At 33.7% G+C, this 19,738-nt stretch overlaps 2 protein-coding genes and 2 pseudogenes across 2 annotated transcripts; 2 read left to right on the forward strand and 2 right to left on the reverse strand.

Moving 5' to 3' along the window:
- Positions 1-1,030: 1,030 nt before the first annotated feature.
- Positions 1,031-3,156, reverse strand: LOC139817788 (chymotrypsin-1-like). The gene is made up of 5 exons (XM_071786087.1): positions 3,105-3,156; positions 2,384-2,528; positions 1,983-2,241; positions 1,631-1,783; positions 1,031-1,394 (listed from the first exon to the last, which is right to left on the reverse strand). Exons 1-5 carry the CDS (start codon positions 3,154-3,156, stop codon positions 1,251-1,253), a joined length of 753 nt encoding a protein of 250 aa, XP_071642188.1. The 3' UTR covers positions 1,031-1,250.
- Positions 3,157-7,675: 4,519 nt separating this feature from the next.
- On the forward strand, positions 7,676-9,824 carry LOC139817789 (trafficking protein particle complex subunit 10-like). The gene is made up of 5 exons (XM_071786088.1): positions 7,676-8,409; positions 8,619-9,285; positions 9,359-9,428; positions 9,543-9,679; positions 9,813-9,824. The coding sequence occupies exons 1-5, from the start codon at positions 7,676-7,678 to the stop codon at positions 9,822-9,824; spliced, it is 1,620 nt and encodes a 539-aa protein (XP_071642189.1).
- A 1,082-nt stretch (positions 9,825-10,906) lies between these two features.
- On the reverse strand, positions 10,907-13,149 carry LOC139817632 (uncharacterized; annotated as a pseudogene).
- Positions 13,150-13,590: 441 nt separating this feature from the next.
- On the forward strand, positions 13,591-18,908 carry LOC139817790 (jmjC domain-containing histone demethylation protein 1-like; annotated as a pseudogene).
- The last annotated feature ends 830 nt before the right edge of the window (positions 18,909-19,738 follow it).

Below are 19,738 nucleotides of genomic sequence, written 5' to 3' on the forward strand. Positions count from 1 at the left end.
AAAAATTGACAGAATAAGTAAGCCGATGTTTAATTGAAAAAAATCTAAATTACAGTGAAAATGGCTAGTTTTACTCTGTAAACGGTGTCAGTCTCAGATTTGCATCAGCGTGAATAGTTAAACCTCTCAGAGCGCCAGGTTTCCTTTCGTGGCTGTTAAAGAGACATATAAAGTATTGGTCGATTACTTTTCGCTTTTCAAATAGTTTTAATCCTAGCTCGCTACACTCCGGTTCAGTGTGGACCGCTGAACGTTTTTCGATTTTCTAATTTTTACATATAATTTCTTAGTTTCCTTATAATAAGTTCAATTTAAATTCAAATTATTTTCTTGACCTGATATTATCATAAACATCTTATTCAGAGTCTGTATTTCTAATTTCGACAGTATAAGCTTAAAATTATTAATTAGAATGAAAATGACAGTGCGACGAAGTCGAGCAATCTCACGTAACGGAGTGTGGCAAATTAAGGACTCGAAACTAAGTGCTAGCCAGGGTTAAACATCTTTCTTCCGGTATTACAAAAAGAATTTTATTTTATTTATATGCGAGTGTATAAATAACATAAAACAAGATTGAAGTATACGTATTATACTTTATTATACATTGAGCGGCAGTAAAAATGGTATACTGATTGATGGTGAATCCGCTGCAGAAGTGACTTCCAGATTTCTTCGGAGATTCTTAATATTGGAACTTGATGATCAGGGCATCCTTTCTACTAATAATATGAATGTCTGGGTAGCATTTAAGAAAATACAAAAAAAAAGAACAGAAGCTGCAATTCAGATTTGTGACACGATATTTGGTTTCTTAGCCTTTAGTGATATAAATTACAATAGTCTATCATGTTAAGAAAATTGTTACTTTATTGATAAATATATAATATACAATACTACATTTTTTAATGTTAAAGTTTGAGAAAAGTGCAGAATTTATTTTTGTAATTATAAATTATAACAATATCACGTACACTTATGAATTTTGCGCTAATTAATTAATATGATATTGTTTATCGTAAGATAACAAACAAGAATATTAACTTTTACATAGAAAAAAATCAAACCAATTGATTTGTTACTTGCATTAGTAATTTATTTAACTGATGGAAAAAGCAACAGAAAATACTTATAACAGGAAATGATATAATTTTACAGAAATAATTTGCTCAAAATACATATATTGATAATTAAATTTTAAATTATATAAATTGAAGTGGTATGTTAATAAATTAAATAATAAATTTTTTTTAATTTTTTAAATTTGCAAATATCCATGATATGGAACTTGATGCTCTTGCGTGAAAGTTTGGATGTCCCATTGCGCAGGGATAATAGTAAGAGGCGATTCCAATTTGAAATCCATTGGCTACTAAAGGGCTACCAGTATCACCCTGAAATAAAAATGCGATTATTAGTAACAAAATTTTAATATTATAAATAACAATAAATTGTTTACTATTGCCAATTGTTGCTATAATAATTTCAGTATTAAGCTTAATTAAAATCGGCATATTATTAGATGCTATTAATGTAATTTTTTATATTATTAATATTCTTTTGGTGTTGTAAAACATAATAAACATATATGTATCAATTCGTTTTATAATATTAATAATTGACAGTTTACGTCGCAATCTTCAGGTCCTTTTGTTGCCGTCAAAGTACAAATTATAGTATTTTTTGCATTAAATTGCCACTCGCACTTTTCTTGCGGATAAACTCTCAACTCAATTTCTTGCAAGTTATTCAAAACCTCTCCACCTCGCTCTCCTGCAAAATTCTAAAAAGGATAAATGCGTATTTGAACATTCGAAAGAAATGACGAACAATAAATAATTATTACATATCTTCTCACTTGTTACTTTCAATTTGTTATATTATATATAAAAAGAAAATAATGAGTTTTTTTTTTTTTTTTAAAAAGTGCCTTATTTTAGACATTGAACTAGAAAATTCCGATATCATGAGTTCGATATTACCTTTGTTCCCCATCCGGTCAACGTGCACGACTTGCCATCGAGATTCTCATCGCTTGTCATAAGATTTATCGGTTGCACTAGCGTGCTGTATTTCAGAGGAGTTTTAAGATGAACTAAGGCGATGTCAGCACCCCATAAATAAACATTGTGGACGCTAACACTGGCTACGTCATAAGCAGTTCTGCTGTCTGATGCGTTCAAGAAGTTTGTTCCGACATGGACCTTTAGTTTATTAAGATTATTTAACCGATGCCGATACCTAACAATAAAAAAAAGAACATAGTATGTATATACTTAGTCTTACATATTATGCCTATTTGATATATTAAAAGACTAGTTTTAGAGTTATATTTCAGTAATGAGATATGGACATAGGTTCAGAATGTTTGAATGTAACATACCTTCCAACACAAAGTGCTGCGGTTAATATGTTACGATTATTGAGGATAGATCCACCGCAATAGTGTTTACCGTTATATCTCAATGAAACTTGATACGGAAATTTGCCGATGGGAGCATCCTTTCCACCATAAGGTGATAGATCTCCTTATTGACAAAAATAAATTAATCATGTTAATATACGCCGAAATTAATATTTGTTACATTACTACATACACTTTTAACAATAATAATAAAACATTGTGTTAATTTTACGGCTAAGTGAGCCGTAATATGCTCAGGAAAGTTACAGATTTATTTAGAATAAAAATCTTTTATTAAAAAAAAATTTTTTATTGTTTACACCATATTAATTTTTAACGTTAAAGTTACATATTATTTAGAGAATACAGAGATACGTTTGTATTTTTGTATATTCGTTTATATAATTAATTATTTTTAAAAGTATTATATATGTATATATATATATATATATATATATATATATATATATATACATATATATTACATATGCGTACAGAAATGTTTACACAAACTATAAATGCTATAAAACAGACATTTATGTTATTACTGATAATTTTGCTTATGTTGGAAAGTAATTATTTTATATTATCTATATGTATTATTAGAAAGACACGTAGTTGTACCTCTCATTATATCTATCACTATATCGGTTTTTTTATTATGGTAAAATATTTATTATAATAATTTATGAATTCGTACCTTGAATGGCGTATGCCAGAGCGATAAATATGAGACAAGCTAACGCACGCATCTTTGCAGATTTAAGTCTGGGACTGTAGCGAATAGATGTAATACGCAAAACGAATAAGAGTTAAGTCGAGAGCCGAAGTCTAAGGCCGGCGGTATTCATAGTTATTTAAAATTGTCTTAAGTTCAATCTTAAGATGTCATGAACCAATCACAGAGCCGTATTAGCGTTTTAAGACATTACTTAAGACGATCTTGAAGACTATGAATACCGGCCTAAGACTATGTGACTAACGAAGCCAAAAACAATGTGTTAGAGCTGAAGTTAAAAACTATCTGTGTCTTCGCGGCGTTTTCCGCCCTATTTATACCCGAAAATGGCCAGAACCCCCCGCGCAAGATTCTCACCACTTTCTACGCGTCTCAAGGGGGGAGGTTTTCTAGAATTTCTAGAAGCTTCTAGAAGCTTTTAGAAGCGTAGTTTTGGGCCCCATCTGGGCCTCAGCTTATCAACGGCAGTCCGATAACCGTAAGATAAACTAAATATTTACATTAACGCTCGGAATTCCGAGCTAATGTGCGTCGTCTAAAGTGTTCAAAATTTCAACGTGTCGTCCGAAATGTTATTATAATATTTCCGTACGTAACAATAACTTAAATGATGAAATTTTTATAAATTAAAAGATTTCTATTTTAAATAAATCTGTAACTTTCCTGGACCAATTTGTGGGTAACGGTTTTATTTACCTAAATAGGCATTATTTTACTATAGCGTTTTTCACTGGGCAGAACTGAGTGCGCACTGGAAACTCGTCGAGTTCAGGCGACACTGCCGGAGTGCACCAAAAGTGCAAGTTTTTTGCACTCCCAACTAAACACGTCCATTATTCTCAGTGCGGTTTTATGGCGCTTGTGCCTCTGTATTTGATTTGTATGATGGCTTTGAAAAAAGGAAAGCCGCAAAAGAGCGACATCGGGAAAAGTTAAACTTGATACGTAAGTTCGCCAAACCGAATACAGAGTAATAAAATAATGAAAACTAGCCAAAGAAGAAAGAAAAACCAAATATAGTAATAGGTGTAATATTAGAACTGTTAACTATGGCTGTTTTTCTTTTAATTTCTGATAGTCATCAATGAATAACAAAGATAAAAAAAGGATCTTCTTTTTTTGAAATTAAAAATATTTATTTACTATTCGCATACATTACAACAAACGTTTCGACCTTTCGTTCGGGTCCTCTTTAACGTTCCTTTGTAAACAAAAAATATCCGCAATCCGTTATATATGTTTAATGCAATACATATAATTAATAATTTTAAGGTAAACATATTTTAATTAATATTTTTACAATATAAATAAATATTTTAAGATGAATACATTTTTATTGCTTTTCTTCTCGCTTGCCTATTATTTTAATCAGTTCTTATACTAGGATTGAAGACATTATTGTTTACAAATCGAAAGAATACTGAAGAGGACCCAAACGGAGAGTCGAAACGTGTGTTGATATATGCGAATATATGCGAATAATAAATAATATTTATAATTATAAAAAAAGAAAACCTTCAAATAATAACGACAACGTCCAGCCAGGCTTACATGCTTTATATTAGAATTTGATTTTTATTTCGGAAAAGCCTATGAAATAGATAATATAAAATAATATAATATAATATTTGTATATAGCATTGATGCTACATATATTTATACAATACATATTATTTTTACAGAAATTTAATATACTGTAAGTGATTATTTGGCTAGTGATTGATTACTTATTTTGAGTATTAAAAGTACTGTTTTTAATGATTTTAATACTCAAAATAAGTCATTAATTACTAGCCAAATAATCACTTACAGTATTAAATTTCAATAAGGGTATTGTTTCACGTAATACAATAATCTGCAGAAACATATATATATATGTACTTACATACTTATCCATAAGATTATGCATTATTTGAACAAAGTTTTCCATCTTTGGAATTTTCCGCGGATTTTCTTTTAATAATAAATCATCTTTATCACTACTGGATGATGACGAAGAAAGCAAATTTAATAGTCTAAATGCTAATCGTGCATCTCGTGAATTTGAAACATTGTCACCATCCCACGCAGCCATGTTGCACTGAACTGACACCGTCTCTCGGAGCTCGTGCCGAATTCTCGCACTATAGTGCAAAAACTCGGCACTAGACTTCCCAGTGAAACAGCGCGCACCATTTTTGCGCGCATCGAAACGCCCAGTGAAACACGTTGCCTGCGGCGAGTGCGCACTTAGTGCGCACTAGTTCTCCCAGTGAAAAACGCTATAAGTATTTATAAAGATATAATAGAGAAACAAAAACGGGCACAGTAACAACTGTTCCGCAAACAACAACGTAGAACTACGTCAACTGTCACTATTTCATGTTAAAGTATTCAGCGAAGGAAAGTAGACGTAGGACTACGTCAACTATCACTATTATTCAACGAAAGACAGTTTGCGGCACAGAGTAACATTATAGCAAGTCTTCAAAAATAATTTCAGTGATTCTTTGAAGCAAGAGGATTAAAATACCGGAGATATACCTAAGAGTACCGTAAGATGTTCAATCATAGGATTAACTAATGAAAAATGACTCTCAACTCTAAATTGTGATTCTAAGTATGATTTCGCAAGAAATAAAAATGGGAAATTTTTCATGGAAATTCTGACAATTTTACTGCCGTAATACGAGAATAGTTTTTGAACACATTTTGAATATTAAAAATAGTGATAAAATTTAAAAATTGTTACGATTATTTTGTTTCCCAAAAATGAAGCAATCTGGTGAGAAGTAAAATTCAATTTGATATTATCAGCAGGTAAAATAAAAATAAAGCAAAGAAACATATGTACGTATCGAAAACGTATCTACATCCTTACACGTATAATTGGTAACAGTTTAACGCTGACTTACGTATGTCTTGTTCAAACACATCTGATCTGTCGCTTATACGAAATATCGCACTGATTTTGACGAATTGCCAGCTGAGTCATGCTGGAAAACATCTTAAGAATGTGTGTACAATACTCACCGTACACGGTGTTTCTCGGCTCTCGACATTGTCCCATTAGCATTTTTCATGGAATCTTCAATCTTCGACGAGCGCATACTTCTTTGGTTGTTTCGTTTGATTTCGATTCCTCGTTGATTATACTTTACGAGCACAATTACGACATGTTAATTAACGCAATTAACGAATACTGAATTGTTCGAATCGATCGAAATCACGCGCGTCAAAATCACATTGTCGACAGAAATATACATGACATGCGCTCGCGTTACTTTAACGTCTAATTTGGCGAAATGCTCAAATTGATCGACAAGGAAGATAATGTACAAGGACGCGAAATCGCGAGAATGCTGCCCGAGATACTCTGAAAATTAAAAAAATATTGAGTTAGCGCGATAAATAAAAGATTAATAAAAAAACAATAATAATATCAGTCCAGTAAAAGAAAATATGAGTAAAGAAGAAAATATGAGCTTAATAAAGACTAGAATTTGCAATTCAATATATATTTAAATATCGTATATATTTTATATTTATCGCAATTTGCGATTTCTATTTGCAAACAGAAGCTAGAATCGAGCCTTAGAATTACAAACAGAATTTAACTATTATACATTCAATATAGGATGTCACATACAAACTAAAATTTCTTAAAATTAGTTATTAAATTCTAAAACGCGATGTTTTAAAAGATATTTAATATTCTAATGTCTAATTCTCTAATACATTAGCACATTTTATATTTATTATTCAGTTATATATAAGTAACCCCGAGCCGGGCCCGAGCGCTTCTTCGGAAGCACCCAGAGTCTTGTAAACTATTTAGCCACTCTTCCCTATTTTTTAATCCCATTTTTCCAGCCATTAGCAGGGAAATGTTCGATAGATTAGAAATTTTATTTTAATAGTTTGTCTCAAATCAATAGTTAAGGGATCCTCTTATAATTATTAAAAAATCATATCAATCACATATTTTTTTTCTACAAACGCTAAGCAGCAAAAGAATATTGTACAACTATAGTATGATAGAGATAGAGATGTACTCTAATGTTTTAATGAATCTGTGATATATAATCAATAGATTGCGTGTCACATATATATATATATATATATATATATATATATATATATATCTAGATGCATTAATATTCCTAATAATTTAGCAACAATAAACTTTTATATCATGTATTCTTGTAGGATGTTGATACTTATAAGACTTAGTATTAGAGATGATATTGATGCTTGGTTAAAGATATTGAATTTATATCACATTCAAGATTGGATGATTGTAATGGTAGAAACGTATGATGTAAAGAAGGTCAATAAGCTATTGCCCAGGACTACCGTCTTAGATAAAATACGAAGTGACTTCGCTACCAAGAATTGCGACAGGTAAATATGTCTTTTTACATTTAATCTTGCAATATAATAAGGAATTTATTTATTTGACACTGATTATTTTATGGTATATCTTTCTATATATCGCATTATATGCCTTTTTTTCTTTTTAGTTAGGAAGCTTAGGAAAATTGTGCGGCCTAATGCCGGGAAGTGAACCGACTAGTGAACAGTTGCACACAGTTGTGTATCTTATAGCAGGTATAGAAGATTCGAAGCCACAGGTAGAAGGAAAGTTAACTCCTACAGATAAGTTAAAAAAGGCACTATCATCCAAAGAAGCGTTCAAGAAACAGTATCTGGAGCATGCAGAATTAGCTATGGGCACATACAAGCATGTCGGCCGTATTCGATCAGCCAGATTAATCGGGAAAGAATTGGCACGATTCTACAGCGAACTCGGAGAAAATCAGAAAACGGTCGCGTTTTTATCTGACGCTTTGAAAACTTATATGGACGAAGGATGGAATCACTTGACTGTGCAAACGCAGTTGGAGCTAGCCGAGTGTTACAAACGAATGGACGACGTCGAGAAATATACTAAAGTGTGCGCGACAGTAGCTAGCGCAAGTCTTTTGCATATAACTGTACGCAATACATATTTGGAAGAAATGTTAGGATATATGAAAATGATCTCTTCACCTCAACCATTACTCGCGGAACTCGGATGTGCTTTTACAATACTCAATATGAAAGCTAAAGTAATGGATAAGATAGTACAAGACTGTGTAGTTAACGTTGAAATCAGTGTACAGAGTTTGTTTCCTCGGGAAGTAAGATGTACTAGCGCTGCTATTTCTGTAGAGGAGATACAACAGCCATCCATATCTAATAAGAAAAAAGGACTAAAATCATCTGTTGAGCCTCTAGTACAATTGTAGGTATTAATAAATAAAATTGTAATTATTTTTATTTATAAAAATATGTATATATATAATTTTTAATACTATGGCAAAAAGAATAAATTGTAAAAAAGAACTTATATTATTTATATTGGTATTCTAATATCATATATTTACAATAGTGCTCATTGTATATCTTCTATTTTCTTGTGTTGAATTTTTGTTCAGTTTTGTTTTATTTCAGGTTGTCAAAGTGCACATTAGAAGATATGAAACTACTTGATCTCAGTTTATTACGTTTGCAAGTATATTCTTATTTGGATTACAAGGAAGATAGGAGTCTTGGTGCTGCTAGTGTTATTAATAAATATATGAAACCGCTCGTGAGACGTTCAGACAGTGCGAAGCATAGAAAACCTTCAATCAATACAAAGGATGATTTTAGCAAAGCGCTCTCCTGTGATGAATTCGTTATGAAACCCGGTATAAATACATTTGTCTTAACAAGGCGAGTAAATCAACCGGGTTTATACAAAGTTAGCCAATTATCATTGGTGATAAAAGAAAAATTAAAGTTTTTATCGTTCATACTGAATCCACGATTATGTTACGAAGTAGCAAAGACGCAGCCAACGATATCCGTAAATTGTGGCAGAGATTTACTGGCAGGTCTTATTCAAGATATTGAATTAGTTATTTCGAGCGAAAGTACAAAGATAACCGAAAAAATGAAGTTAAAATTACGCACATCACGCGGATTGACAGTGCAATCACAAAGTGTTGAAAAAGTAATGGTGAAGGAGTTAGAGATACCACTGCCAACGTGCGAACCATTTCAAACCATAAGAGTGCAGTTAAAGATCTTAGCTGAATTACCATCAAAGAAAGATGCTTCATCTATGGAACATAAAGTATTTAACACTTGTAATTTTATTATTCTATTTCTCGCACAATGAATATTATAACTTAACTTTTTTTTTTTAGTTGAATATACAATGTCTATGGGGTTCGGAAGAAAGCATATCGTTGCATTTTGGTCCACCATTGATGTCAAGTATGAAACTTCATACAGCAAAACAAAGAAAATTCATTAAAATTGTCGTGACTGGCTTGACAAGTCAACTTCTACAATTAACTGAACCTGAATTAATGACAATTTCGTCAATAGACGTTAACTTTAAAAGTTTAAATCCTGTCGCGGGTCAAAAATTAGTGATAGGCAATGGAATGAACGTTTCTTTTATGTGGGAACTTGAGATCGGAAAAGATGATAAATCCACGATACCAATAAAGACTGACTTTCGTGTAAAATATATATCAGTCAATGATACTGAAGAATTAAATAATACACATGTTGACGATGATCCACTACATATACATAATCTAGAGAGAATTGAGAAAGCATGTAGTGTTTACAGATGCAACTTTGATATTACAGATTATGTGGTAAGAACAACTATTCATTATTAATTGATATATTATGTATATATATATATATATATATATATATATATATATATATATATATAGTTTTTAACAACATGTCACAAATTTTTAAAAGAAATCATTAAAGCCGTTTTTAAAATTCCACTACCAGTATACTGAACTGCTTCCCTTCATTACCAATAAATTTGTTATTATTAATAGATATTTTTTAATAATTTTTTAAAAATAATGATTCTATATTCTTTTTTAATAAAGGAATAATCACGTGGCAAAGTTTTAAATACAAGTTTATTTAAATATTTAATGTAAAAAAAATCAATTTTTTTGCTTGTCAAGATTGTGTTTTGCACAGATATCTTTTTTTTGGCTTTACGGATTGAAAAATCTTTCTCCAAAGTTGAAGCATATTCGGAAATAAAGGCCACACCACGCGATTTTATACCGAGAATAAAAATAATTTTAGGAACTACATATAACAATGCGTCAACTTGCGAAAACATTTGCTTATATAAAAATTCTACAATGTATTGTTACAAAAAACTGTGGCGTGGCCAGCGGATTACATCTAAAAATACGATACTGTTGTCAGAATTAGGTTTAGACTCTAAACAAAAAAGTTATCTGTGAAAAATGATTATTGCAAACGTGCACTAGCAATGATGACATGGAAGAGCAGTATTGCGTGTAGCGAAAAATGGCGCAGCAATCGAACAAAGACAGAATGCCTCTCGTTAGACAAGGACAAATATAGACATATAACATAGAAAACAGGATTAGAAATGTTGACAGTTGACATTACCGACGTCGAGGAAGTTCGGCCTTCGCTATAGGATCCCTTAACAATTGACAATCAAGCTCGTTCATTCGATTGATTCAAACCGCTGGGAAACGTTTCAAGCTCACCTTGGTTTTACATCTCGAATATCGCATATATAAAGCGTTTATTTTATTAAAACTATTTGCTTCTTAAATTCAATAAGCCATTACGAGAAGCTTTGCGTTCGGTCAATAATAATTTATTAAAAAATATGTGTGTTATTGTTCTCGTAACATACAAAATTGTCTATATTTCAATATGTAATATTTGTATGGTGTATACTTGTATACGATACAATCTCTGCATATGAAAATATTCTTTGCGTTTACACTGTATTTAATCTAACCTAGTTCTGCTAAGACGGAATCAAGGTCCTCCTGCAGGCTGATACTATCTTCTCGCTGCTTTACCAAATTGTCCTTTTGATTCTGTCTACTTGCGCTTTCAGCAGGTAGTTGCCCTTTTTCAAGGCTGCCAGTCGTCCCTCGTGCTTATTAACTCGTTTCTAAAAAAAAGAAATAAATATTCAGGAATAAAATCCAGAAATTAATTGCAATATCTTCGTTTGCAATGGCAACTCACTTGCAAATTGCCTTTGCGCTTCTCGATAGGTGCTTGATCGTCGTCAGACTCGGAATCTTCTTCCTCCGATTCCTCAGACTCCGACTCTTCCTCCGACTCTTCCTCCTCTTCCTCCTCCTCTTCTTCTTCCTCTTCGTCATCGTCGGTATCCCCCATTAGCTTCGCCATCTTGTTTACCTGATTCTGCAGCTGCTTGTATTTCTTCTTTTCTTCCACCAGTAATTTTGGCTGCTGTTTGATCTGCTCCTTCAGCGCGTGCCTCTCTTTCCTGGCGTTCACAGCCTTGTCCCTATTTAGACAATTTGTTATACAATAATTTTCTGTGTTATTTAATGTATTATCGATACGGTTACTCATTACGAGTTGAATAAATCGCGGAAACCTCGTCATCGTACTCACTTGAAATTCTTAATTTTCGAAATGAGAAGCTTGATCTCCCTCTGCGCGCGTTTCTCCGCTCCGGCTTTAGGATCCTCGTCTTCCTCTTCTTCTTCCGTGCTCTCCTCTTCTTCCTCGCTCGTGCTGCAAACATCTTGTTTGTTTACTCTTTTGCGACGCGATCCTAGCTACGTCTTTCGCGCTTGGACAGCCAACCAGTGCCATTCCTGCAACATTGTACCATCCTACGTCTTCCCAATCCTCTTCTAACTCCACTATCGGCTCGCAATCAGCTTCAATCGGCGTAAGCCCTTCTTCTGACAAGCAAAGCAAGGAAAAGCGAAGCGAAAAAGCGTGATTAATATAAGCGTTGATATAAAGCATAAGAAATAGATATGAGATTCGCATGGAATTGATAATAACGTTTTGTTTAAAAAGCGATTAAATTCAAGGGTAATTAGGGAGAGATTGCAGGACAACACGATTAATATAGCTCAGCTAGCTTTAAGTAAAGCTACACTTTTAATTACGCACCAGCCTTCATACGTTTTTCTAGCGTCGCATACATTCTTCTCATTTCTTCCAACACGTTTCTAGCCTTGTCTCTTTCCTCGGCGGCGGTGGCGAAACCTTTCTCCGCTTTTTCTGCGTCCTTTCTCGCTTGTTGCACTTCCTGTCTCAAGGATTCCGTGAGTTTTTCATCCTGTTGCTTGTTTTCCTGTGCATTATTTTGTAGCTTCATATGTTCCACTTCTGCCTCAAGATTCAAAATTCTTGCCTGCACATATTAGCTCGGTAAGAAATTATCTTTATCTTAAGCTATATTTATTTCTATTAAAATCCTTAGCTATTTTTTTTAACCCTCTAATTTTTCCTCATTTCAGCAAGTCGCTGGTTTGCCTTGTTTGAATAAGATTATAAAATGTTTTAAATAGAATTGGGCAGAGTGAACTTACATATGTTATTGAAAACTTTTTCCAAAATATCAAATGTCAATGCCTTTTAAGTCTTATTACCTGCAATCGCTTATTGTCTCGTTCCAAGACTTCTTTATTCCTAAGTTCCATCGCGAGCATCTGCTTAGTGCTTTGCAAATCATCCCTAACGGCATCGATGTCATCCATCTTGTCCTGAGCATCGTCTACGAGCGTTTTCTCGGTTTTTTGAATCTGCTCCTCGATGGTCATTTGTCGTCGAAACTTCCTCAGTCCTTCCAGTATCGGCTTAGAACGGTCGTTCGTCCTTACACTCTTGAGCATTACACCATCCTGGATCTGTTTCAGTAGTTGATTGTGCATATTCGATTTTTCGGATTCGAATACGAAGTGGGCCTTGCCTGGCGGAAAGAGACAATCAATCAAAATAAAAACGGCTATATATTGTTGCCATTTCATTGCGTTATGTTTTAATAAAGAAAACACGAAGTTCTTATATACACGAAGTATTTCATATGCCGCCTTGCAGTAACAAAAAAATTAGTATTTTCCAAATCATAACATAAAAATATAGTTTTACATTATTTCAAATTATATTACATACATTAGAGACTCAAAAAGGGCGATCTTAAAGATGTATGCAAATCATAAAATCATATTTCTGACTTATTTTAAAGTCAAGTTAGACTTATTTTTAAAGTTTGAAAAATGATAATAATTGCCTTACTTTTTTTGAAATTCTTTTGTAGCTAAAGAATGATATTATACGTGATACTATAATCAGTATAATGATACTATAAATTACTAGATATATACTATAAATTTAATAGATCATTTCGCTTTGCTTGACGAAAGACGTCATATAGAATTTTATGAGAACCATTGATTGATACTTAACACTTCGCATCAACACACGTATCTTTAATAGAAGAGAACGACGAGTGTCACCCGCCTCTTACAATTAGTGACGTTTTCGTATCCCGTCGAGGACATCGATTCGGAGAGTGAAAGATCCTGATCGCTGCTCGCTCGTGTGAGGGGAGAAAGGGGAGAGTGGGATGTTGGTAAACCCATTGGGAAACATGAAGACACCAGTTAATTCAACGGTAATCAATTAACAGTTTAATTAATCTAAAAGTTTAACAAGGAGCGCTTGTTGAATGTGATCTCATTAGAATTTAGTCATACCAAAAGTTAGAGAATTACGTACAATCGCCTGCACTAGTGCGACAAGTAGATTGGGTAGACCTAGTGTGGCCGAGGCCATCTGAAGGAGGCTCAGGTAGAGTCTATCAATCTCCTAAAAAACATGATGTACCCGAAAGTACAGAAGTATTGTTTAATGTCGGTAAAGGGTTGTTACACTGACTTTCACGTTGACATTGGTGGTACGAGCGTGTGGTATCACATCCTGCGTGGTGGCAAAATCTTTTGGTTGATTCCACCCACGGAGAAAAACTTGACTCTTTATCAGGAGTTGGTGCTGAGTGGCAAACAATCGGATGTATTCTTTGGTGATATGGTAGACAGATGTGGCAGGATAACCCTAAATGCTGGCATGACTCTTTTTATACCGACCGGTTGGATACACGCAGTGTATACTCCTCAAGACTCTTTGGTCTTCGGTGGAAATTTCCTTCATAGCTTCGGTATAGAAAAGTAGTTGAAAGTGGCGCAAGTGGAGGAGCATACGAAAGTACCACAGAAATTCCGATATCCATTTTTTATAGAAATGTTATGGTAAGGATGAACACAATATATTTTATACCATTAAATTTGATATATACATGCTATTTTTTGTATATTATAAAGATTCATGTACTGCCGCAGGTATGTTCTCGAAAGATACGTGCACGTGCTCTTGCGTAGAAGTCACTTGGATATATCCGAATCGCAGCGGCAGCACTTAATCCCGCAACAGCTGCAAGAGCACATACATATCACGCCGTACGAGTTACATAGCTTGAAAGCAATAGTAATGTATCTACATTCATTGCCGTCGACAAAGATGAAGATCTTCTTAATGTTCCGGAATTGATACGCGATCCGGTCCCTCTCATTCACAATGTCCGATGTTTGGTGGAAAAGCATAGACATGATAATCCAGAAGCGGCTGTGACGGGCAATCCTGTGTTACCACCACCACCACCTTTGAGTATCGCTGATAGGGTATTTATCATTCATTACCTTAAATTGAAACAAATACATTTGATCAATTTGATAAAGAACATAAAGGCAAGTAAAAGCCAGCACCGATGGTGAAGCAAAAGTAATATTATACAATAAGGTACATATCTTGAAAATACAATTACATAACAAACGTTTCGGTCTTAGGTTTAGATTCTCTTCGGTGTAAGAAATAATGAAATGCACTTACAATGATATTAATAGATAGTCATCGTATGGTAGTCGATAGTCATATTGGTAAAAACGAATACCGACGCCAAAACGCAAAAGTGTCTGCTGCCTTATAAAAGAAAAATTAAAATAAGTGACTAGCAATTAAAATTAATAAGTAAAAAGTTCTTAAAACGAATATGAAACTTGCTTACCTAACAGTCAATTTATGAAATTCTTTGACATCAGTATTCGGTATGGTCTATATATCGAACATCTTACAGACTAAACCAGTCTTATCTAATTAATGAGTTAATTTTAAAAATGTATACAGATACGTACTATAAGTATATAAGCTACGCTATCTAAGCAAACAGAAACAAATAATATAAGTAAAAACATAAAAACACATTATACATATATATGAAAGTCTCTCAATAATTCGTAAATACTCGTTGCTGAGTATCTAATGTATCCTCTCATAGGTTAATACTGTTAATTTAACGTTTTATATGGAACATTTTAAAAATCCTGTTTTATATAATATTTCTCTGTTCAAAATTTTAATATTGTCCCAATCAAACTCGTGTCCTTTCAATCTGTGTTGAGAAACAATAGAGTAATTTTTTACATTCCTATTAAGTTGATAGCAATGTTCTTTAATATGAATACCAAACTGTCTACTAGTCTGACCAATATAAGCATAATTTTGTCAATAAATCTTGTACAACACCATTTGGTGCGTCATCCGGTAATTTATCCTCGTAAGGTTTGATCTAGAAGTTGAATTTATTTGAGTCAACGTACAAAGTGTGAAGATTAAACTTTTTAATATTATTACGTAAACTCTCTGAAAACTTATGAATGTAAGGTATAATAAATAAATCAATCAGTGTCATATAAAAATAGAATGTACATGTATTTTCAAGAAATGTACCTTTCTGTAAAATATTAATTTCGCTTCACGTCGGCGTTAACTTTTACTTGTGTACTTTATTAATTTGACTGTGTATCTGGAGAGCTTCATTTTTGTATTTGTATAAAATACATTTTAATATTTCTTATCTAATTTCTTTTTGCTACGTTTTCTTTTTCAGGAACGCATGAGAGTAACGAGAAAAGGTTTTGTAAAAAGACATCACTCGGACAAGTCTGAAAGAGCGTTTCCACGCAGAAGACGAACCAGATGCAAAAAGTGTGAGGCTTGCACTAGACAAGATTGTCGGGAGTGTGTGTTTTGCCAAGATATGGTCAAATTTGGAGGCAGTGGGCGCGCTAAGCAAACGTGCCTCATGCGTCAATGTCTTAGGCCCATGCTTCCAGTCACGTCATCTTGTAAAGTATGTAATTTAGATGGTTGGAAACAACCACCTGCACCATTGACGGGTATGTACAATTTGCAACCAATTATAAATATAACTTGTTTTTATAATTTTTCCAAATAAATTATTTGGGTCATATATTTTGAATCTTTTATTCACTTTACAAATTTTTATTTATTATTATAAATTATGATTATATTATAATACAATTTTATACTGACAAATTAAAACATTTTAAAACATATATTTTAAGTCTTTATATAATTTAAAAATTATATGTGTAAGCTATGTCACTCTCTCCCCATAAGTCGAACATTTAAATAATTTCAGGTAAACCGTTTCCCACAACACCATCTACTTTAATGGAGTGTTCAATCTGCTTCGACATCGTACATCCAGAATGTATAGGTTTGAACTCCAAGGAGGTAACCGTCAATGATGATTTACCAAATAGTTGGGAGTGTCCACAGTGTTGCGAGCAAGGTCGAAACTTGGATTATCGGCCGCGTCAGCAAAGGGGTCGCACGCGAAAATTATCAGTATCCAGCGCAGTCTCCTCAGCACCGACCACGGATTCCGAGCGGGCAATGACACCAAGTAAACGATCGAGACTTGATCCCAACGAGGTACATTAATTCTTACATAGAAATTATTAAAAAAAACCCTGCAGTGGAATAATTTTTGCGTGGTTGAATCTCCAGATAAGCCGCGTTGTATAGAGCGTTGCTGTATACATTTCGCGTGCTTTATTTTCCTCAGGCGTGGAATGATTCGCCCGGAGAACCAGCCGAAGGTGAACAGAGAATGACGCAGCAGCGTACCCAATTAGCTATGCAATTGATTGCCTCGAGCAGCAGATCTTTGGTGAGGCCGCACGTGGTAGTTAGGCCAGCGCCGCTGCCGCCTATCCAAGAAACGGACGGTGAATCGAACGAGCATCAGAATTTGGTGTACAACAAGGTAGTGGTGCTTGCGGTATTTCGATTTCTTAACATAAAGGATCTGCTTAATTGTGCCTTGGTTTGCCGTACCTGGGCAAGATACAGTATAGATTCCAGCCTGTGGAAGAAACTGAACTTGTCACATTATAAACTCCGTTCCTTACACTTGACGGTTGTCATCAGACGTCAACCCGAATGTCTTTCGCTGGACTGGACCAACATCAATAAGATGCAATTAGCTTGGCTTCTGAGCAGATTGCCGCAGTTACGAACGTTGTCCCTTCAGGGCTGTACTTGGGCCGGCGTTCGTGCCCTGAAGAGTTGCAGCTGTCCGCCTCTAGAAAAATTGAATCTGAATTATGTTACCTCTTTGAATGACGCTGTCTTGCAAGAAATTTTGGACTCACCAACGGATTCAAGACCTGGCCTTATTGACAAAACATCACGATTGAAGCATCTCAAGAATCTGTCTTTAGCCGGATGCGATCTTACGGATCGAGGCGTGAGATATATAGTCCAGCATCTGTTGGATCTTGAGACCTTAGACCTCTCCTCGATCAGCAGGCTACCGATTCCGGAGTGGCGCACCTGACGTCGCTGCCAAATCTGGGATCGCTGAACTTAGCAAACTGCAAATTGCTCACCGAAACGACTCTTGATCACCTGACGAGATGTAAGGCGCTAAAACGCCTGGACCTGCGACACACGACTCAAGTATCGACGCAAGCCGTTATCAAGTTCGCTGCTAAAAGCGAGCACAATTTGCATGTAACGGACGTTAAGTTGGTGGAGGAGAAGAAGAAGGTCAAAGCTGAAATTGTGGACACGTGAAAGAGCATTGTGCTCACCCGCAAACTATTGTTCAGTGCAATCCGGTTATCGTCGCGTAAGAACATTGCTTGCAAAGAATTAGAGCCATGATAAATAGTACATGCTACGATCAGTGATTATTTATTTTACACAAGAGAATCTATAGGCATCATTACAAGGTGCATCCTTATGATGCAATAGAAAGGACCTGACTAGCATAGAATTTCTATTCGGATAACACTTACCTTTACCGACGTAAAACCAAACGCAATTTTGACAAGAACGATTCCTTCGCAACTTGGATTTATTATTCTTTTCATTTTTCTTATTGCAGATATTTATCTATTCTATCGTGTAGTTCATGTAGATATATGTTTATGTATTTTTCACTGAATGTCGTTTTAAAAACAAATCTAATTTATTTAGATTTTTTCTTTGAAACAATATCGAGAGGAAGTGGCGCTATTTTATTGCAGTTTTATTATTCTTTTGTGTATCTCTGTAACTAAAACTTGAACTTGGATCTTATTAAATATCATTAAACTAATTGAAAAATATAGTTCTGTTATTCACTTATCATCTTAAAGTTTAATTTGCGAAATTGACTCCAAATTTGTCATTAAAAGGACATTCAATAATTTGGAATGTATACTCACGCGCCGCATACATATACATAAGACACATATGTTATAATTAATATGTATTATTATGTATAATAATAATATATATTGCAATTACGTATACATGCATATATACACGGAAAAAAAGTGAAGTTGCTTCAATTAAACATCGACGTCACGGGCTGCCACAAACATAAGTAGTTAATTCAATTGGATATTATTGAGCCAAATATTTAAATTATTAACACAATTATCTGATGTTCTTTGTTTATTAATATTGATGTTGCATCAATAGGTTTTGTCTCAATTACACTGATGCTGTTTATATAACGTCATTTTTTTCTGTGTATATATGCATACATACAGATATATATATCGCTCATTTGCACAACAATGACATAACTCAAAAATTGTCATTTTTGAACTGTTTGCAAAAGAAGGGTGAAAATTCAATACGCCGAATGAAGAGCATTTTTGTTCCTCTACAATCATATTGCACCAAAATCGCATTTAAAAGTATAATAAAAATTTTGATAATTCGAAACATTTAAACTTATTTTTTGGAAAATTTTGTTTTCTGAGTTATGTCATTGTAGCAAATGAGCGATGTATATATACACATACACACACGACTATTATAACATTGTCTGACTATAGAAGTATATACGTATATACAGATAATATATATGTAAATATATCTTCATTTATTTTGCATTAAATTCTGCTTAATCTATAACCTCGAAACTTTGCACAGAAATAATGTAGAATAATGATAGAAACAGTTTCCTAAACCTTATTATCTGTTTCGTACTTTAAATATTTCATAAAAATGTTAATATTTTATTATTTCATTTTTTTTCTTTCCTTTACTCAACGTTGTGTAACAGGTTGCAAAGATACATCGTATACCAAATTTGGAAAAGTACGAAAATGGGTGGTATGTTGGAATTCTGTCGGATCATGATTCACATTAAAAACAGTATTTTTCGCATAGGTTGTAAAGATAGAAATTCTCAAAAATAAGTATTTATTTCGCACGAGTGTCTGAACAAACCTCGACCGAGAATTTATCGCAAAGAAAAACGATGTTTGTAATTACACACATACCGACATACACGTATGTACACATTTATCCATATAGATCATGCATCAAATCATTTACCGAAATCGACTGTA

The sequence above is a fragment of the Temnothorax longispinosus genome, chromosome 8 (assembly GCF_030848805.1).
Source record: "Temnothorax longispinosus isolate EJ_2023e chromosome 8, Tlon_JGU_v1, whole genome shotgun sequence".
Taxonomy (NCBI): domain Eukaryota; kingdom Metazoa; phylum Arthropoda; class Insecta; order Hymenoptera; family Formicidae; genus Temnothorax; species Temnothorax longispinosus.